This window comes from Anastrepha ludens, chromosome 2 (genome assembly GCF_028408465.1).
Source record: "Anastrepha ludens isolate Willacy chromosome 2, idAnaLude1.1, whole genome shotgun sequence".
Classification (NCBI taxonomy): domain Eukaryota; kingdom Metazoa; phylum Arthropoda; class Insecta; order Diptera; family Tephritidae; genus Anastrepha; species Anastrepha ludens.
Genome location: NC_071498.1, coordinates 170840957 through 170864129, shown reverse-complemented (window position 1 = coordinate 170864129; position 23173 = coordinate 170840957). Strand labels below are relative to the sequence as shown.

Here is a 23173-nt window from a genome sequence, read left to right as displayed (position 1 = left end):
CTCATCGTCAGCTAATGTCGACTTTTTGCACCAATGGGCCACTAAACTGAGAGGAAAGTTCAAAAACAAACAAAAACATTTGCATTTCCTAACAATTAAAAGTGTTGACCATTTTCCGTTTGTTTCTATTTTCGTTCATTGTTTACCACTCAGCTCAATTGCAGTCCCATTCTGCCTACCTGCCAGCTCATACGCCTACTGGTATGGCATATAAACTGCCTGGCTGCAGCACTAGAAGAGTTAGGAGCTTGGCTGTAAAACAACTCTTGCTTTCTTGACTGCCTGACTGCTCGAGCGCCTGCCTTTCTTCTTACACGCTTCATCGGCACTTTGGTTGACTGCCACTTACACTTCCGTCAAGTGTCTAATGAATGGCATGGAACACACACTTGGCCTGTTAAAAGGCAAAACACGGACGGCACACACACATACACACACAGTCACAGAGTTAGAGTGACACACACAAAAAATGTGAAATAAAAAATGGTGTCAGGCAGGCCAAGTGGGTTAAGTTGCGACCAAAGCAAGTTAAGCGACAAACAAATATATGATATGGCCAGCAATGAAGAGCCACTTTTGTAGCTGTAAAAGACAACAATCAAAAACAACAAGGGAGTAAAAAAACTGATAAAACTTAAGAGTGAAAACAACACACTGGCATCAATTCAATGATATTTTTTCTTCACTTTTCAGCACAAAACTATTTTTCCTAACGCCCAGTTTGCCTTGGCACCACCAACAACAAACAAGAAGTAAACAATGATATGTAAAAGCTCTACATGCATACACTAATACCAGCATTGCTTTTTTTTGGTACACTATGTGACTCTACCCTCTGCTGGCGACCGAGTCGTATGAGCAACACAGCCGCACACTTTACTGCTTTTATTTATAGTGGGAAATGCCAAAGCAATGACAAAACAAATCAACTGTCATAAGCTTCATTGCATTGTGAAGTGTCAACAAAATGTGAAAGCACACATCAGCATAGCCAGATCTGGAGCTGGTGGAAGGAAGTTGGCGGTTGGAAGGCGTCCTTTAAAGCAAATTCCAGCACGCCATGGCCTCAGATTCATAGAGTTTTTTTTATTGCCAGATTTTTTTTATTATTCGCGCGTTCGTTTAAAAGTAGTCAGTGTAGTATTTATAAATATTTCCTGTTTTACAATAGTTTTGGAGTTTAATCAAATAGATTACATGGATGTTACGTATACGCAGTGTCATATCGATTAGGTGGGTTTAAGTAAATAAAATAAATTAAGTTTAAATTTAATTCAGTATTTCTAAGGTCCAAACTAATTCTGTCTGCGTGCTAATACAGCCACGTAACGGAATTTAATCTTGAAAATAATAATTTTACTTGAAGCTCAGCGTTGAGTAAGGAAAGGAAAGCATCAGTTGCCTTACATATATTATTAATGGACGCCATTTGCTGGGTCAATAATATTCAATGTGGTTCTTTCTTGGTAGGTTTTAGCTACAAAAAAAATTTAATTCATGGCGATACTACTTAACAGTATCTCATTATGTAGATGAAAATATGCCTTTACTTTTACTCAGGGAGTGACAGTAAATTGAAAACTTTAAGGCCGTTCTTCAAGTTATTGTGCCTTTTTTGGATTATGACACTTTTGCAGCAAATGAGTGATATCCGAAAGAAGATCTAAAGAAACTAGAAGCGCCTTCTACAGATTAGACTTCGACTTGTGATATTACAGGATTCCTATAAGTGTGGCTTGACGGGTGAAACAATGGTAGCAACGTTCAGATAATTTATTAATTTCTTCGACTTACGCGGAGTTGGGTGAAGAAATCTTTAAGCTGTTATTTGGGCTACCAAATTACTTCACAGTACTTATCTGATGGCTCCTTCACGGAGAAGCAAAGCGAGACATTCAGCTTGCTGATGGACACTCACTTTCCATGTAATCAGATAAGCATTGGCCGACAACAGCCCTTAACGGAAGAGGCTACTGTCAGCGCTGCTACACCTTTTCGGCGTGACTGGTACGTTGCCAGATCTGTGGTGAATGAAGCCGCCATTCGATTTTCAATCGATTTTTTTAGCGTGGCTACAAGTCCGCCGGACTAGATGGCATTTATCCTGCCTTATTGAAGGAAGGCATAGAGCCAGTGACTGCAGCCCTGAAGAAAATCATCATGCATGCCTGGCACTGGCTCGCTCGTGGAAGATGGTGAGGGTCGCTTTCATTCCTAAGGTTGTGAGAGATGACTACACCAGCCTCAAAAGCTTTATACCTACCATCATGACCTCTTTCATGCTGGAAAGTCTCGAACGACCGAGTGGAGTTCCATATGCGTCAGAGGTCGCTGAAGGCTCACCCACTCTCTCCATTTCAGCGTGCTTATCAAAGCGGAAAATCTTGCGAATCGGTACTGCAAAACTTTGTTGCTAGGATAAAGCTGGCCATCGACAGGAGGGACTAGGCTATGGACATCTTTTTGGATACACAGGGCGTTTTTGATAATGCCACTTTCGACAGTATGTGCAGCTTTGCCAGCAGACATGGTGTAGACCGGGTGCTGGTGAATTTAGATTCGTTCAATGCTAGCCCAAAGAATCGTCGCGGTGCGGGCGGCGGAGGATCTGCTGGTGTCATCCGGGGATAGTAGAGGCTACCCAAGGTGGTGTGCTGTTTCACTTGCTCTAGTGCATGATGATCGATCCTCTACTCACCACCTTAAATGATGCTGGAATCTACACACAAGCATATGCAGTCGACCAGAAAACTTTGGATATGATTGACACTTAACGCTTTGCGAATGGGCTATCGGCAAACCCCACCAAAACTGGTCCTCTTTACCAGAAGACGAAAGCTTGATGGACTCGTTCTGCCTAACCAAAAGGAATTCCAATCCACTCATCTAAAAAATGCAATATCTAAAGAGCATTTAAAGCCATTTACAAAGACTTCAATAATGATTTTCAGTTCTAGTCCTTAAACTGCCCTCAAACATAATGCACTGCGATCTCTGATATGATCTGCTTTGCATGATTGGCGCTTATATCCTTTATCCGATATTTGGTCGAGCTCCTCCTGAGGTTTGTGGTGTGCGCCTTAATGCTGTTCCACAAATAAAGGGACCTACAGCCGAGCTTAGACCGACTCGGAACGGCAGATATACTTTTTTTTATTATGAACTTCTTCACGGGAAAAATACACTCAGAGATTTTCCTTTTTCTACCGAGAATAAAACTACGAAAAAACTTCTTCTATTTTTTAATGTTTCATGCTCGCAAATTTGAGCTCGCGCACAGAGAATGGTAGTCACACAGCAAACCATTCAACTACGGTCGCTTGATTGCAAGCCCATCATTGAAAAACTTCTGATGAATTTGATTGTCAGGTCAGGCTTTTTGTTATTTACATATCAACAATAGATTTAGAGGCTCACCACTCACAAGTCTTGGAGTGTTCGAGCATTTATCTTGCAGGAGCTGGAGTTTTCAGCTAATGAGCTCTTAGTCACCAAGTTCGCAGAAATAGCAGACTTTGAAATGATAACCAACACTACAATGTTCCATATAATATCATGCAAGAGTTTGTAAGCCTTCCCTATTTAAGTTTAGGAGCCTATTCGATGAGATGGATGACCTGCTAAGTCTATCTGAAGTGGGGTTCAAAATGCCTTCGCACTGTTTTTTTTTTCGTCGAGACAACTAGCAAGTGCAGCACTCAGGCACAATTAAGTCCATTGTACTGCTCTCGGATTCCCTTTTAGTTTTCTTTAAATCTACCCGACATCCGAAGAAATATGAGTAGATCTTGTGGTGTCAAGGAGCCAAGGAGCCAAGGTGGTCACTTCTTAACACATCAGTGCCAAAGACCTCAAACCTGATTTGAGCGAGGGCTGGGCAGATGCACAGAAATTGGTCCGCCGTCTCATGCTCCTCTCCACAAGCTGGGCAGAGTGCACTGTTTGAGATGCCTACCTTTTTCAAGAGCTTCCCCCACAGAAAGTGGCCCGTCATCAGTTCAACCAGCTGTGTGCAGTCCCTTCTGCTTAATGACCGGAGGATTTGTGACAGTCGGTCGGATATTATAGGTAACATCAGTTTAGTCCATATACAGCCTCTCTCAGCCTGCCAAGCTCACTTGTGGGTTGTAGTAACCCATTTGTAACCATGGCTTTGATGGCGGAAATGGCAGAACGGGCTCTGGGACACAAAAGTTGGGCTCAGAGCACATCTTAGCTAAGGAATCAGAGGTCTCGTTACCCACGATACTCATGTGCCCCGGAACTCATGTTAGCATCAGGCTATTATGTCTACCGATGTAGTTCAGCATGGCTGCACAGGACTCGACTACCCCTAATGTGGTTGGGGTGCTGTCTAAAGAAATGAGCGCAGCTGGGCTGTCGCTGCAGACACCTTCGCCTTTGCACCTACAGCGACCGTCGTCTACTGCATCAGTGGTGTAGTATCCACTAAAAAAATCCCTCCTCTCTTTCTGGGGAGACACCCTTCACGGGACTACTTTCTGCCTTACTTCGAGAGGTCCTAGAATGACATCTATAGAGAACCAATTCTATTCACCCACGCCTGGGTACATTGTATTTATAGCCAGCTTTCATGCTATAGGCTCGTATTCTTGTATCTCTATCTGTAAGGCTTCGCTATGTTGCACTGCGTCCAGGTCTATCTTTTTTCCGTAGTACGTTCTCGATATATTTTTTTACCGCATTCCAGCTGTCCTCGCGCCCAACCATTTTGCTGATTAAGTTGCTTGGCGCGATGTCGCTAATCTGCTTCCTCAGACCATCTCTTTTCGCGAACCATCTATCGCAACTAAAGAACGTGTGCTCGACTTCATCGCCTGGTACCTGTTGTAGGAATCAGCTTCACCGTCCAACTGCCGCTCGACCCAGTGTCCCATCAGATTTGCCATCGCTGCATGGTTTGGCATCTCCGTTCCGCGGTGCTAGTGTTGTCGTGTTTCTTCTTGTAGTCCCACCCATCTATTCATTCCCGGGCCATGAGGTCGATGGATATTTCCCCGCTGATCCCAATCTTGAGGATAGCAAAGCATCCGTCAACGGAAGTCGATGTTTTTGCGTGAGAAGCCATTTTACTGGGCCTGCTCTCAAAAGTCGTCCGATCAAATCCACATTGAAATTTGGTATTGTAAAAGTATGTGTAAAAAAAGGTGTTCATCTCAATTCGCTCTATCCATTATTAGCTACTTTTGAGGCACAGTCGACAGTTTTACGTTGTTTATACAATAATTTAATTGTTCTTTGATTAGCTTCGAAGGCTTTCTAATTAAATGAGTTAGGACATATGAAAACATCATAAGATGACGAAGTTTGATTTGATAAGAGAAAGCGAGCCTTTCTCTTCGCTTTTAACGCGATTTTTGAGGTTGGAGCAAAACCTAGACCTTAAAATCTAAGCTTAAAGTCATAGCGTTCGTTGTGATAGCAGACTCAGATTCTAAGCCTCGTACCCATATTCGGGTACATTTTTTGTGGTACTGAAATATTTAATCTCCTTGTTGCCGCCTTCTCCTTTAGCGCGCTGCTCAGCTTCAATATAAAAAGAAAAACTTTGAGATCATAAACTTGCAAAAAATCTGTTTACAACTGAATACTTAACCACACAGCAGGTCAAAGTCAAGACATGTGTGGATATTCTCTACGATTGACTGTGTAAAATAAGGAAAAAGTTCTCGCTTACTTTTAGGACACCTACTAAAGTAGCAAATCCGCTTACAATCACCGTATCTAATAGGAAAGGCAGCTCGACATTCTCGAAAAAAAATCATGCATTTGACAGGCAGCAGGGAGCAAAAACTTAAACTTCATACAGTCATATGTTTACGCATACAGATGCATCCAAGCCAATATGTCAAATGCCAAATTCAGTTGCAGCAAAAACAAGCCCAGTTGTCATTTCACAAAATCCCTTTTCCAAATGGACGCGCTCGCATCTGCACACAGACACGCATATTCTTGCTATGTAAAAAACAAAAACACAGCAAAAAATACACAAATAAAATTGGCTTAAAAAAATCACTGTTCAGCCGAAAAACCCTTCACTTTGCTTAACTAAATGTCGTCTGTATGAACGGCAAGAAATGAAAGTGTGACTGTAAGCCAGGAGTAGCAGAGCAGCTCTGTATATGCGAATTTTTTGTCTATTAAAATTCTCCTAAACTACTCGCATACAAATGCATTTGTACGTTTGTATCATCGTTAATTCGGCAGCGTCCTAACAAAAAACTTACGATTTCATTATCCAACTGACTTTGACGTTGCTGGGCAGTGAGTTGCCGTTGCTGGCGCTTCCAACCGATGCCGGCAAAAAATGCGATTGTCATGCAGCCAAGTGCGCCAGCTGAGGGATAACCAATGGCACGACTGCCCATCACCGATATGGTGCCGCCCAAGATGGTCAAAACAAAGCGCAAGCCATTGAGGTAGAGCTGAAAGTAAAAGCAGAATAGAAAAATAGTAAATAGGTGACGCAATAGGACAAAAGGAATATGTAAAATGACAATATTTTAAAAATGCTAAACCTCTCAAGAAAGCAGATACAGCAGTGAATTCAGATATAAATAAAATACCTTCAGGAAAAGATTTAACCTGTTGGTGTGATTCCGTTAAAATATAAGCGAAACGCAAGTGGTATTACGATTTTTATATGGAGACCTTAAAGGATTTCGATAGAAATGAAAAGGCGGGCAGAAAGCTGCAAATCAGTTGCCTAATGACCAGTTGCTAATGAAAACAGGAAGCCTTACCCAACGTTGCGAAGGATCTTAAAAATTAATTTAGCGCGACTTCATGTCAAGTGATCCAAATGTTTTGGAACAATGGCGTCAATTCTTTCGAAAATGGTTTATTTGTAGGCTTGAGCATAATAAGAAGTTCTTCCAGCGGGTTAGTGGGCACAAATTTGCCAGCGCTAACGGTTTCCTGCAGGTTTTGTTGTAGCAGCGTAAACATTTCCCGTGCATGTACGGAGAAAGCTGTTGGAGTGACAGTCTTTCTTCGGATATAAGTCTGAGTCGTTTCGGCAGCATAGAACCAAACGTCGTAAGAGACGACTAAAATCCACACCTCAGCCTGTTAGTTATGAGAATTACCTCAGCGCTAATAAACTGAGTGAAAAAGATACAGCAACATATTAATGGAAATTGGAGCACTGTCATCATTGTACTAAAATTTATTGAGAAAATTGGACTCAGAGAAATATCCTCAATTCATGAAGTCAATACAGTAGGTCTTTTAAGTCGCAATACTGAATTCCCTTATTAAGGTGGCGCAATATTAATTACCCAATTTTGTTTTTGCATAAGTCTTTTTACTAAATACAAAAAAAACTAATATAAAAAAAATTAAAATAAAAAAATTCGTGTTGTTTTTTTTGTTGCACTTTACGCGCTCCATTGCTTATCTGTTTGTATACTGCAACTGTCCACTTCGCTAGTGGAAAGAAATTATAAATCTTCTGATAGGGTGATTAATTTTGCGCCATTTTGCAATAATAAAAATAAGAAGTAAATAATAAAAATACACCAAAAATGTATAATTAAAAAAAATAATTGAACAATTTATTGAAAAATACAAAAAAAAAATGTATAATGGGACTATGAATAAGTTCGTGCGGTTTTTTTCGAAATTTGAAACTTTATTGACGTAAAATGGATACAAATTTAATATTCAAAATATTGTCCATCGCTTACTACTACTTTTTTCCATCTTTCTGGCAATTCACGGATTCCCTTTGTGAAAAATTCGGTCGGTTTTGCCGCAATCCACGAATCGATCCATTTTTTGACTTCATCGTAATTACGGAAGTGCTGGTCAGCCAGGCCATGTTGCATCGATCGGAAGAGATAGTAATCGGATGGCGCAAGGTCTGGACTATACGGCGGGTGGGGTAGGACATCCCATTTGAGCGTTTCTAAGTATGTTTTGACCACTTGTGCAACATGTGGCCGAGCATTGTCATGTTGCAAAATAACTTTGTCGTGTCTATCGGCGTATTGCGGCCGTTTTTCTCGCAGTGCTCGGCTCAAACGCATCAATTGTCGTCGGTAGACATCCCCCGTAATCGTTTCATTCGGTTTCAGTAGCTCATAATACACAACACCCAGCTGGTCCCACCAGATACACAGCATAACCTTCAGGCCATGAATATTCTGCGCCGACGTCGATGTTGAAGCATGGCCAGGGTATCCATACGTTGCCCGACGTTTTGGATTGTCGTAATGGACCCACTTTTCATCGCCAGTCACAATTCGATGCAAAAAACCCTTTCTTTTGTGCCGTTGAAGCAGTTGTTCGCATGCCATAAAACGGCGTTCAACGTCTCTTGGCTTCAATTCATACGGCACGCAATGGCCTACCTTTCGGATCATTCCCATGGCTTTTAAACGTTTGGAAATGGTTGATTGATCAACTCCCAAAGTTTTTGCAACCTCTTCTTGCGTTTGAGCCGGATCTTGATCGAGCAATTCCTCCAATTCGGTATCCATGAACTTTGGCGGCGCACCCTCGCGTTCTTCGTCTTCCAAGCCAAAATCACCACTTTTAAAGCGTGCAAACCACTTCTGGCACGTTCGCTCAGATAGAGCATGCTCACCATAAACTTCCACCAAGATACGATGACTTTCGGCTGCTTTTTTCTTCATATTAAAATAATGAAGAAGAATTCCCCGCAAAAACACATTATTTGGCACGAAATTCGACATTTTCAAGTGTGGTAAAAATATTGTTGTTTACGCTTCAAATAAAAAACTTATACTGACGTTTGTGCCTTACGACAGTAGCTCTCCAATGAATGTTTGGAAATGTGGATCGATGGAATAATAATCAAGTTACGCCATCTGTTGTAAAACCGCACGAACTTATAAATAGACCTATTAAAATTAGAATTTTCAAATTTATTGAAATTTTTTTCCAAAGTTTTTTTAACCGTCCGTTGTGTAATGTGGCCTACGCAGACCATTCGGAATTTTAGAGGGGTATATCTTTTTGTTTCGTTAAGTTTTCAAAAAACGGCGAAAATATACCATACAGGTCTATTAGATGAATCTTCTGAAAATTTTATAACCATTTCCAGCAAAGTGATTATGAAAAAAAATACATTTTACACAAAAACTTCATATGTTAGGGTAAATGGCCTGCACAGGCCACCACTGCAATTGTAGTATAGTCATGCACCGTACTTGGTCTTCTGACTAATTAGAGTACAAGAACGAGTGAATACGGTTCTCTCTCACTCAGAATTTGAAACTTTAGAGCAATGTTACGAGCGCAAGATTGACAATATGTTTTGAAAAAAGGAACCGCCAGCACCTAGAGCACGCCATTGGAACCGATTTACCAGTACCAGCACCAGACCAGTGGGACCTGCTCATCGATTTCTGCCAAATCCAGTGTCTATTTTTCATGACATAATGTCACCTGAAATAGTCGATATAATTGTTCGTCAGACGAATCGGAAAGCAGGAGAAATGATCAAGGCGTGGAACGAGGCTAATCCAACATGTAAACCAAAAGAGTGGAAGCCCACAGACGAAATGGAAATGTATGCTTGGTTTGGATTGCTATTATTTTCCGCTGTGTTCCACTGTAATAATATGCAAGCAAAGGATCTATGGCATTCTTGGAATTTTGATATTTATAATGCAACAATGTCGTTAGATCGATTCAAAATGTTGCTTCGGTTTGTTCGTTTTGATGGAGCTAATACTTGTTCTGAAGTATGCTGTTGAGTAAATCTGCACCAATCGACGACATTTGGACTATGATGAATCACAATCTGCAAGAAGCATATACTCCAAATGCAGCAATAACAGTAGATGAGCAACTATTTCCGTATAGTGGGCGAACTAGGTTTACGCAGTATATTCCGTCTAAGCCGGCAAAGCCACATCACACAACAGACGGTTAAAAGAAAAACCCGATTTACTTGCCACATTTGCAAATATGCAATGTGCTTAACTCACGGCTTAGAAACCAAAACCTACCTAGCATATGTCTAGCTGCAGTAACTACGTCAACTTCATAAGCAACTTTTAAAATTTTATATTTTTATTTATTTATTTATAAATTGAAATTTTCAAATAATTTTTAAAAAAGAGTAAGAAGGATGAACCTTGATAAATAAATTTCTTTTAACATTAATCAATCTGTTTTTTTATTAATCGGTATTACACTTAAATTGATTACAGACATAATTTTCGTGCCAGCCTATAAATAAAGCACGTGTTCTCATAGGTGGCCTGGCCAGGCCATTTTAAACAACGAAAGAATATAAAACTTTCACACAACGGACGGTTAAAATGAAATATATCTGACTGCTTGTAACATTTTTATTAATTTTTGAGGGTAACATCCTTTTTATGAACTTGTTTGGCAAAAAAAATATTTTTTTTTTTTAATTTTTAAAAATTATGTTGCGTAATTTTTGCAAAACTAAAATTAGAATTTTCAAATTTATTGAAATTTGCTATAATGTTTTTTAAATTGAAATGTTTCCGACTATTCGTTAGATGTTTAAAATTTTGTTGGATGCTTTAGGATAAATCACTTTAAAAAAATATTAGTTCCTTTCAAAATTTTAAAAACAATTTTTTGATAATTTTTCCAAAAAGTGAAAAATTTCCTACGGTTTTTGACATTTTTACAAGCTTTTTTTTATTTAATTTAAAGTAATCATTTTTATCGGCAAATTTTTTTTTTTTTTCAAAATTTCTAAAAATTAGTTTTTTTAGTAATTTTTGAAAAAAAGATAATTTTTTGAGAATAACATAGGTACTTTTGAAAGAATTTTTTTGGCAGAAAAAATTAAATAAAAAAAAATTTGGCTGAAAAAATGTTGGGTTTTTTTTCAAAATTTTTAAGACAAAAAAAATATTTTCAAATTTATTGAAAATTTGTCTATAGCGAAATAGTTATGACTGTTTTTAAGATTTTTTAGGTTAACGTACTTAAATAAAAATCTTTTAAGACATTTTGTCCTAATATTTGGAAAAGTTTTATTTTTTTATTTTTTAGATACTATGATCAGTTGGCCCTGCAAGTTTTGAGTTACCTTAAAATAAATTAAAAATAATTTTTTCGATGTTTTAGAAAAACTTCGATGTTTAATAAAAATGTTGGTTGGATGTTTTTTAATCGAAAAAATCTCATAAAAGTATTATATTAAGCTACATAACGTTGTTTAAAGTGCAGAGCCTCCTGACTGACATTTGTGCCAACAATTCAATTTTGTCTCCCACAGCTCTTGCCATCAAGTCTTATTCATTCATTCACAAAAGTGATTTTAGATCTGTATATAAGACCATTATTTTTTAAGCTTTGAAAAAGTGGAAGCACTAACTTGCAGTTTATTTTTATTTATTTTTTTCGAAGTAGTATTATCCAAATGAGTTTTGAAATTGTTACCAATTAATTCGTATTCTTAACATTAAACAGGTTTTTCACTTTTCACGAAACCCCACTTAAAATCATCAAGTAACCATTTGAGTTAATATCATAAATTTTATAACCAACCAGATCTTTCGTACGTTGATTCTTCACTCTTTTGCAGATTATTTTAAGAGCTTTGCCATCACAAATCGCTAGAATTCAATTTAATTTACAAATGCAACTCCTCGCTCTGCTCTCTTCCACTTCACAAAATGCATATTTCAAACAAATCAAATAGTAAATCATTCACTTTGTGGTTGCAAATAAAATGAGCACAGTTGCTTGTGCGTGTGCAGCTATACGCTGCAGTTAAAAGCAAAACGAGCCACCAAACATTCTAGCTCACGAACAGGTATGTATTTGAACGCAGAAGTCATACTAGTTTGAAAGTGACTTGATTTGCATTAGTTGCAAAATTGCCAATCAGTGGTGTATGCAAAACAAATATTTTTCTATTAACTAGGAAAGTTACAAATACTAAAAACGCCCGAAATAAGGATTAAATGAATATAAATATTAAAGGAGTTCATCAGCTGTGTAGTGAATTCTGGAAATATAAATAAAAATTGCTTCGAAGATGGTTTCCGTGCAATAAAACGAATCAATCGAAAGGTTAACTAAATGATTCTTAGTATCATATATCAAGTCATATGTATGTATAAGGGCATATTAATAGTAATTTAATTTAAATTATAATTTAATAAATGTGCATTTTTTTAATATAAAATCATACTGATTCGAACAAAAAATTTAATAATAAGAAAAAAATTTTAAAATTACAAAAAATTTTGCGCAACCTTTTGAGCCATAGTACCAGATTTTGAGAGCTTATTTTATGCATTTTTTTATTGACTTCTCTAACTGGTCCAAAACTACTTAATTTCCATACTAACTAATCATTAAATTAAAATTAAAATTTTAGTTTAATAAAATAAATCGTTTTCTAATATAAAATCCTATTGAGACGAAGAAAAAAATTTTAAAATAAGAACACATTTTACGCAATCTTTGAAGTGATAATAAAACATTTTTGAACTTTAATTCATACATTTTTTACGGACTTTTCCTACTAGTCCAAAACTTTAATTTACAAAATTTTTATTCACTTTTCCAACTAGTCCAAAACTAGCTACTTTCGACTCAAATTGGCCCACTATTTTTACTTTTTTTGCAACATGAAAATTAAATTTAAATTTAATAAAATAAGTCGTTTTTAATATAAAATCATGTCGAGTCGAACAAAAAAATTAAAAGCAAGAGAAATTTTTAAAATATTCTTGACACAAAATCATGTTGATTCAAAAAAAATTTAAAGTAATAAAAAACTTTGTTAAATATTTTAAATTATAATAAAAAATTTATAAACTTTAATTACATAATTTCTAATAACTTTTCCAACTAGTCCAAAACTAGTTACTGTCGACACAAATAGGCCCAAAATTTTTTTATTTTATTTTTGTTATTAAACAGTTCACTAACTGCTAAAATACTGATCAGAGGCTGTCAAGTTTTTCAACTAATAGGACTATGAATAAGTTCGTGCGGTTTTTTTTCGAAATTTGAAACTTTATTGACGTAAAATGGTTACAAATTTAATATTCAAAATATTGTCCATCGCTTACTACTACTTTTTCCCATCTTTCTGGCAATTCACGGATTCCCTTTGTGAAAAATTCGGTCGGTTTTGCCGCAATCCACGAATCGATCCATTTTTTGACTTCATCGTAATTACGGAAGGGCTGGTCAGCCAGGCCATGTTGCATCGATCGGAAGAGATAGTAATCGGATGGCGCAAGGTCTGGACTATACAGCGGGTGGGGTAGGACATCCCATTTGAGCGTTTCTAAGTATGTTTTGACCACTTGTGCAACATGTGGCCGAGCATTGTCATGTTGCAAAATAACTTTGTCGTGTCTATCGGCGTATTGCGGCCGTTTTTCTCGCAGTGCTCGGCTCAAACGCATCAATTGTCGTCGGTAGACATCCCCCGTAATCGTTTCATTCGGTTTCAGTAGCTCATAATACACAACACCCAGCTGGTCCCACCAGATACACAGCATAACCTTCAGGCCATGAATATTCTGCGCCGACGTCGATGTTGAAGCATGGCCAGGGTATCCATACGTTGCCCGACGTTTTGGATTGTCGTAATGGACCCACTTTTCATCGCCAGTCACAATTCGATGCAAAAAACCCTTTCTTTTGTGCCGTTGAAGCAGTTGTTCGCATGCCATAAAACGGCGTTCAACGTCTCTTGGCTTCAATTCATACGGCACCCAATGGCCTACCTTTCGGATCATTCCCATGGCTTTTAAACGTTTGGAAATGGTTGATTGATCAACTCCCAAAGTTTTTGCAACCTCTTCTTGCGTTTGAGCCGGATCTTGATCGAGCAATTCCTCCAATTCGGTATCCATGAACTTTGGCGGCGCACCCTCGCGTTCTTCGTCTTCCAAGCCAAAATCACCACTTTTAAAGCGTGCAAACCACTTCTGGCACGTTCGCTCAGATAGAGCATGCTCACCATAAACTTCCACCAAGATACGATGACTTTCGGCTGCTTTTTTCTTCATATTAAAATAATGAAGAAGAATTCCCCGCAAAAACACATTATTTGGCACGAAATTCGACATTTTCAAGTGTGGTAAAAATATTGTTGTTTACGCTTCAAATAAAAAACTTATACTGACGTTTGTGCCTTACGACAGTAGCTCTCCAATGAATGTTTGGAAATGTGGATCGATGGAATAATAATCAAGTTACGCCATCTGTTGTAAAACCGAAACGAACTTATTCATAGTCCTATTAATATAAAACTGATGCATGTACTTACTATGTAGTTGATTGACAAGTATAATACCAATGTACAGCCAGACAACTGAGCGTGGGAAGTAGCCATATTAAAAATACCAGTTGCAAACATCGAAAAACCACTCACTCAGAAAACAAACCACTCTAACTGCAAAGCAAACTGGTTACCTCAGTACGAAAATACTAGGTTTCGTACCCGGGTTTGTGCACATATACATACATACATACATATGTCTCCACAAATATAACCTAGATGAACATGCCGTTGTTTTGAGCACTTCCTATTGCAGCTTTTCCTCTTATATTGTATCCTTTTCATGAATCTCAGGTTTGCGATTTTCCTTCCTGCTTCGCTTGTCATGGCGAAGTTGATTCACCCTTCTAAGAAGCTAAGCATTTTTTTCAGTCTCTTGTCGTGCTGTTTGTGGCACCGAAAAGGAGATGAAATATACCCAACTACTTGTACAAGTAAACGAGAATGCTGAGAAGCGGAGTTGCTGTTGTGTAAATATAATATAATGTAATATAACCATGTTTTTGGCATTTTACTTATTAGAAATTTTTTTTACGCCAAATTTTGAAGCGATTTTCGTAGTAGGTGTTTAAGGTGATTATATGAACATTTTTGACAATTTGATATTTTCAAAATATACTTAAACCTTTTGTTCTTAATTTTTTTAGTCCGGTTTCTTTCTTTCTAGTGACTCCACTTGTCTTTAAAAACTCTTAACAAATCTCACTCTTTTTTAACTGCTATTAAACTCTTTTTTGCACTCATGCACTTATGAGACGTTATTGGGTCCATATTGAATAAAAAAAATCATTACGTAATCACTGAATTATTCCAGAACTTTTTTAAATTTAAAGCCATAAAACTTACTTATAAAAGTGCAAAATATGGAGTTTTTAGGTTTATGTTAACTAATCAATGCATCTGAGCGTTGTCTCGGGATGAAATTTACACAGGTGATTTTTGCAGCTTGATTTGGACAAATGAAGCAAATTCCATGTTTAAAATTTATAGGTTATGGAATTTTTTCAACAAATTCCGCGACATTTTGATAAAGTCTTATGACGGAGTTGGCTGTACTGCTACCAGGGAGGATAATTCTGCGAGATATTTCCTGAGAAAAAAATTTAATTTTTATATGAGCCGCTCACTCAAAAATCTTAAATTTAAGTGTCAAAGCCCTTGGAATAGTCATAACCATTTCTATATATAATAACTTTCCTGAATAATAATATAAATATTACCACCGTTAATGACTAACTTTTTTGTAATAAAAACTTAAAAATGAAAAGACTAAATTTAGCTTTATTTTTTTTCAGTTGCCAAATCGATTAACTCCATCAGTCAGATAAAAACTGTAACATTACTGACGATTGTTTGTTGGCTATTATTTCTAATTAATTGTATATAAAGTTAGATGAAAGCTATATCTGCAATTATGCATTCCACATTACATATTTGAATACATATTATCAGAAGAATTTTTAAAAACAATATACATTACATCATCGCGTTTCTCAACTTTTCGTTTTATGGAGTTAATCGATGTGTCAGTGCACACTCATGCGCGGCTCATATTTTTATTTCATTCACTTACTTTTAGTTTGGAACTTTTTGTGTTGGCATTAATTGACATATCCAACGACAGTGGCTTGGTTGTTAGGTTGTTGGTTGTCAAAGAAGAAAGGTGATAAATTTTCTGACAGGCCAGAATATTTTATTCTTTCGGGCCGTGTCATCTAGTTTACGTTTCAGTAATTCAGTCTCTAAATCGTGAGATGTATAAAGATTTTCTCATATGATGTTACGGCCTTGTATATCTTTTGCCAGATCAAGTACAACACGACGTCCCTGTTATTTTCCAGGTTTAAAATTTCAGAATTTGCCTGTATATACAATACTTGCATTGGCTAAGTAAAACTAGCTTGTTTGTCCCAAAATGCTTTTATTGTAATACCGTACTTTCCAAATTTCGTCAAATTGTACGCCACCAATTGTTTTTCAGCTGCGGTGCATTCAACATGATTGCACATTTTTTGTATATTGCCCTCTCTGCGACGTGACGCTTTAACTCCATGTACTGCTTGTGTGATCTTAGAGTCTGCTTTGCCTTCAGAACAGAGGCAAAAGATATCGCGCTCATCATTTGTTAGATGGCCTATGCCCATTCGACCTGATTATTTTTTTTTTTTTTTTTTTTTATTTTATTTATTTATTTATTTATACAAATAGTACATAGTAAGACTAAGGTCTTTTGATAGTACTTCAACAATATTATAAAAAAACTGGAATGTTTTTAACATACAAGTTCCTTAATCTAAATTTTACACCAGTTCATTTACAAATCAATCCAATATATTTAACTTAACTATAATAATAAGAAGAAAAAAAAAAAAAAAAAAAAATAGCAGTATGAAAAGAAAAGAAGGATTTAGAAAAGAAAAAGAAAAAAAACAAAAATAGTACAAGTAATTAGAGAGATTACACAGGATATGCATGAAGTGAGAACGATGAAGCATAGTCAGGAATAATGCGTTCAATCGATGGGATAGTGGCAGGTGAATCCGCTGCCTAAATCATCCCCAAAGTTGAGGCTAGGCTCCAGAGAAAGCACTGAGAAGTAGACTTTTACCTGACCCAAATCTTAAGTAGTCATGGCTGGTTTAAATCGTACCGTTACTGCTTTGGGTACGAAGAGACTCCATACTGCGAGCTGTGAAGTAAGATGCGGAAATTAATCTTTTCGACTATCTCCGCTTAAGGAGGCAAATGGTTAAGCTGGAAGATAGCCTCGACTGCAGTGTCCCGCCCGAGAATCTAGTGCAACTGGTGTTCGACGAGTCAAGGCACGTACAACAAAGTACAGAGCATGGCCGTCGAAATAATGCAGCAACTCCGGCAAGTACCGGGAAGGTGTTGACTGTTTTCTTCGATTGCCAAGGCGTTATTATTTATCGGTTTTGAAGTGTTTGAGAGATGCTGTACGTCGCAAACGGCCGAAAATGTGGGCAATCAATTCTTGGATTTTCCATGATGATAAGGTGCCATCGCTCCGAGCCCAAATTGTGTTGGATTATTTGACCATACCCCAAGTAAATACCAGTGTGCAAGCATGCAAGCACCGTATTCACCTGATATGGCCCCGTGCGACTTCGTTTTGTTTCCCAAGCTGAAGTTACCACTTCGTGGAAGCAGAACTCAGTCGATAGAGGAGATCAAAGAGAATGCGACGAAGGAGCTCAAGGCCATCCCTTCTTCGGCCTACCAGGGGTGCATGATGGACTGGGTTAAGCGTTGGCACATGTGTGTTACTTCAGACGGATCATATTTAGAAGGAGGTAAAATAAATTTGTCTGAAATTTAACTCTGTTTTGTTTTATTTAAACATTACCGGTACTTTCTGATCATAGTGTACATAAACCAGCTGCAAGCTATTCAGTGGTGAAAATGTAGGAAAAGTGACAATACCACACTTAAAAACTAACTTTTCTATGGAATGGACAGGGACATGTTGGGACAGGGTGTACAGGTTCTACAGGGGTGGCTCTCTCCTGAAATGATTTTACAGTAACAGATAGATGCAACTTCTACGATATATTGCATCAGAACAGCAAATGAAGGTGAGTGCAATGCTCAAACCACCTGACAAAATATTTCATGGTAGTGTCAGAGGGATCGGTACTTTTACGTTCGGAAGATTTAGTTCGGCTTATAACCCCACACTGACGGGTTTAAGCATTCGATGCTTCCTCTTCATAAAAACCCCCGCTCAGCGATTCCAAACATCGTTTCTCTTTTCTATTAGCTTTCTTGTCAAGCTCTATAATTCGGGAGATATTTTGATATCAGTGCAGACTCGTTGCCAATATAAAAATCTGACGACATTTAGGATAATCCCACAAACTTTGATTGAAATACTCCTGCTAAGAGCAGAAACACAAATTATGATCCAAGGAGAAGTGATAAATGAGTAATCCTATTAATCTTATTAGAGATTTTATCTATTGTACTAGAAATATCTAAACACAAACTGAGCTCAATGCAATGTGATATCCAGAAAGTTATTCTTCTTGGTCTGTTCTTCCAAATAAATTGGGGTCATAAAAGTTCCAAATTTGGAAACTTCATCATCTTCTTCTTGGTAATTCCTCCCTGAAATCAAAGCTTTCTTCAAAAGAATGATCACGGACATTCTCTCAAGCCATTGTAGCTTGCGCAGTCATTTGCACAGAATTGGGATATGTTACCTTAACCTTGAGACAGCTCGGCCAACTGCAGTCAGAAGAAAGGCACATACGCTCAGCTCAACCCAGCTGTATCTTAAGTTTAATAAGGAAACTGGGTTGGAATGAGGTACGGTGATGAGTAGAGGGCACAAAAGTCTATGAGGTCGAGGCCTTACATTAAATCTATCCATCTATTTACTTAAAGTAAAGTTGATCAGTTAAAAAAAAGACTTTTGATCTTTGGTGCAGTAGCGTTCTAGTCAAAAGAAAAGGTGCGAACTTTAAGGTCGGGCTTGACGATTCCCATTGTTCTAACAACAATTGGCTTTCTAGAAGTGCGGAATGCATCTTAGGCATCAATAATACCGGAACGGAGACGACGAAACCAGAAATGCACATGATTTGTTGAACAGAATTAGGGTCATAAGCACAATTGATATTTTCAGTCGTCTGGCTGCGTTTTCACCTTTGACTTAGTAATTTTCTTAGCACTAAATCTTTTTTTAGTACTAAACATTTTCTTAGTACTGACTATCTTCTTAGCACTAAGTCTCTTTTAGTACTAAATATTTTTTAGTACTAAATCTTTTCTCAGAACTTAATCGTTTCTTGGCACTAGGTCTTTTTTTAGTACTGAATATTTTCTTAGTACTGACTCTTTTCATAGCACTAAGTCTGTTTCTAGTACTATATCTTTTTTTAGTCCTAGGTCGTTTCTTAGCACTAAGTCTTTTCAGTACTAAATATTATTTAGTTCTAAATCTTTTCTTAGTACTAAATCTTTTCGTTTCTTAGTACTGCATCTTTTCTTAGTACTGACTCCTTTCTTAGTACTAAATCTTTTCTTAGCACTAATTCTTTTTTAGTACTAAAAATTGTCTTAGCACTCACTCTTTTCATAGCACTAAGTCGTTTTTTAGTACTAAATATTTTTTTAGTAGTAAATCTTTTTTAATACTAATTCTTTTCTTAGCACTAAATGTTCTTTTAGTACTAATTCTGTTTTTAGTAGTGAAACTTATCTCAGTACTAAATCTTTACTAGTACTACAATATATACTATACTATCTAGTACTATATCTTTTGTTAGTCCTAGGTCGTTTCTTAGCACTAAGTCTTTTCAGTACTAAATATTTTTTAGTACTAAATCTTTTCTTAGTACTAAATCTTTTCTTTTCTTAGTACTGCATCTTTTCTTAGTACTGACTCCTTTCTTAGTACTAAATCTTTTCTTAGCACTAATTCTTTTTTAGTACTACAAATTTTCTTATCACTGACTTTTTCATAGCACTAAGTCGTTTCTTAGCACTAAATATTTTTTTAGTAGTAAATCTTTTTTAATACTAAATCTTTTCTTAGTACTAAATGCTCTTTTAGTACTAATTCTGTTTTTAGTAGTGAAACTTTTCTCAGTACTAAATCTTTACTAGTACTACAATACATACTATACTATCTAGTACTATATCTTTTGTTAGTCCTAGGTCGTTTCTTAGCACTAAGTCTTTTCAGTACTAAATATTTTTTAGTACTAAATCTTTTCTTAGTACTAAATCTTTTCTTTTCTTAGTACTGCATCTTTTCTTAGTACTGACTCCTTTCTTAGTACTAAATCTTTTCTTAGCACTAATTCTTTTTTAGTACTAAAAACTTTCTTATCACTGACTCTTTTCATAGCACTAAGTCGTTTTTTAGTACTAAATATTTTCTTAGTACTAACTCTTTTCTTAGTACTAAATCTTTTCTTAGTACTAAATCTTTTCTTAGCACTAAATCTTTTCTTAGCACTAAATATTCTTTTGGTACTAATTCGTTTCTTAGTACTAAATCTTTTCATAGTACTAAATTATTTTTTAGTACTTACCCTTTTTCCTAGTACTAAATCTTTTCTTAGTACTAAATATTTTTTTAGTACTGATCCTTTTTTAGTACTAAATATTTTTTAATACTAATTCTCTTCTTAGTGCTAGTTCTTTTCTTAGTACTAAATATTTTTAGTACTAATTCTTTTGTTAGCACTAAATGTTTCTTCAGTACAAAATATTCCTTTTAGTACTAAATCTTTTCTTAGCACTGAATCCTATAAGGCCAGCTCAAGTAACTCGATCGCATTTCTATATGACGCGAGAATTTAATTATCATTTGAAGCGGATTTCCATATGGTTTTCACACTTTTTTCAAGTGCTGCTTTAAATTTGTGAATAAAATTGAAATAAATATACTGAAGAATGGAAACGTTGCAAAATTTCTGGAAGAAATGCACAAAAAATGAAAGAAAAATACAATAAAATATTGTGTCGAACGTGAAAGTTCGACTATATCTGCCACCTAAGCTCCGAAAATAAAATATATATTATGTAAATTATTTATTAGCGCACATTTCAATTGCAGTATTTTTCATCCAGTATTTTTCACTTCAATGCTCCCATTACATTATAAAATCCCATTTCCATACAGAAAAAAATGTGATAAGAAAGGAAATCTTAATTTCACTGCCCCAAAAAGATTCACTCTCATTATAATCGTCCTTGGAAACTTTCTTGTTCTCGCCATATCACTTAATTTCCTATTATCCTTTCTGCAGGCTGCGTAAAAATATATTTTTATTAACGCTTCTCCTCTTCTTACTCATTGTGTGCGTGCGTGCGCATGTGTGTGTGTGACAAGTACATATGCATTATGCGGTACTTATACCGAAATTGTCAAAAATAAGAAAACAAAAAAGGGAGCGAGCAGTGGGAATAGGAAAAGGCGTTGATCGCGTTTCTCACGCTGCGTCCTTTAGCCACTGCCGCCGTCAATTTCGACGAGGTTTGCGTTAAAATTACAACTTTGCATTATAATAGAAATCACTGGCAGTAGTGCATACTAACTTTGTGCCATTGCGGAGCACACAAAATTGAAAAAAAAAAATGAAATACAACAACAAGGTTGCACGCACACACAGGAAAACAGCAACGAATCGCTTTGCTGTGGTGGTATTTTGTGGGAAAAGTTGGTTTGTGTGTGTGTGTGTAAAATACATGCAGGCTATAAAGATATTATGGTTATAACTTCACAGTGTGAAATTTTTTGCAGCAATCCTTTGCACGATTTTTTTCAATGTTTGAGAAGTAAGATGAAACAGGGTGGTAAAATAAAAAATTTTCTGGAGCACTTTGTGCGATTATTTCAGAATATTTAGGAAGTAAAAGGATCTTGATTGAGTAAAAATTAAATAAAATTGTATACTCTCTAACAAAATGGTCCGGCAGCGCTAATAGAATTCTGGATACATAACCACTCTAACCAACTAATTATATACTCCCTTTGATGTCCCGAAGATCTTGATTAGGCTGACGATATTTGTTTTATGACTCAGACTTTTGCAGACATGTCAAAAAAACTAACCCTGGTAGCACAAACTGTCGCAGAAGTAGGCCTAAAGCTAAACATTGCCAAAACAAAGGCGATGCCTTAACCACACGCAATAATTCCAAATCAGTAACGCTGAGCTCGAAGACGTGAACTCCATCTGATATCTGGGGCCTGTTATATCTGCTAATGGTCGCTCAAGGGAAGACGTCGAGAACCGTATAAAATATGCGAAGCAAGCTTTCGGTGCTCTCAATCATATGTCGAGCTCCACGATTATCACACGAGGCTCAAAAATAAAAGTATTTAAATTCAACTTATGTAATAATAAGAAATTTCTGGCCCGATCTGAAAAACTGAACTGTAGAATAGTCCAAACCACAAAGCGCCTGAAAATTCTGAAAAAGGCATGGAGATGGCTCGGGTACGTGTTAAGAAGAGACCAAACCGATATCACCTGCAGTGCAATCGACTGAAACGCTCAAAGCAGCTGTCAGAGGGGCAGATCAGCACTGGCATGGAGGAGGAATCTGGAAGCTGACGTATTCAAAAGCTAAAAAACCTGGAGCGAAATCAAGAAGTTGGCGCATGACAGAGGGATGTGGAAGAGCCTTGTCGCTACCCTTTGCTAACCGCGGAGCCATAGGTATATATACATATGAAAGCTCAAGAACTTTTGAAACAAAACAATGTTGACATGAAAAATATAAAATGCTAATTTAATTTAAAAAAAATTGCATACTTTCAAACTCATCCAAATTATTTCCTATTTTACATCAATACTTGAAATGTTTGCGTTAATAGTTGCATTTAATTTTCCAGATGTTCGGCCAATAGCCTTACGATTAATTACACTCTACGATACATCGAAATTTTTTCACAAATAACAAGGTTCCGGCAATAGGTTCTGGTAACGAGGAGCAAAAGCAAATTCACATCTATTGGAATTTTATTGTAGACGGAGCGGTCCAACTCATCACCCTTTTATGCATTTTTAATGTGAAATGGTATAGAAAACTATGTGATCTCTGCATTTTGGATGTACGATATATGCAGCAGTTCTTTTGAAAAAGCAACGGAAAACAATTTTTTAGAACATTTTTACCGTCTTACATCAAAATGGATGGGTCTGTCCCTTTAAGGGCAAGTACAAAAAATAATCATAACAGATACATACAGCGACTTTAAATATGACACATATTGACCATTAAATGCTACTGGCGCAAAATTAATCACCCTGTTAGACGATTTATAATTTTTGCATATGGCGTCGTACGTCACTTGTGAGCTCGTAGAACATAATAAATTGTTAGCCAAAAACAGGACCAAGT

At 36.7% G+C, this 23173-nt stretch overlaps 1 protein-coding gene across 4 annotated transcripts in view; it reads right to left on the bottom strand.

Moving 5' to 3' along the window:
• Nucleotides 1-23173, bottom strand: part of LOC128855856 (sodium/hydrogen exchanger 9B2) — a 203512-nt gene that overhangs the window by 29853 nt on the left and 150486 nt on the right. For all 4 annotated transcript variants that reach the window (XM_054091067.1, XM_054091066.1, XM_054091065.1 and 1 more), the window contains one exon: nt 6249-6446. In XM_054091067.1, coding sequence (XP_053947042.1) covers nt 6249-6446 — 198 coding nt within the window. The remainder of the gene's footprint in view (nt 1-6248; nt 6447-23173) is intronic.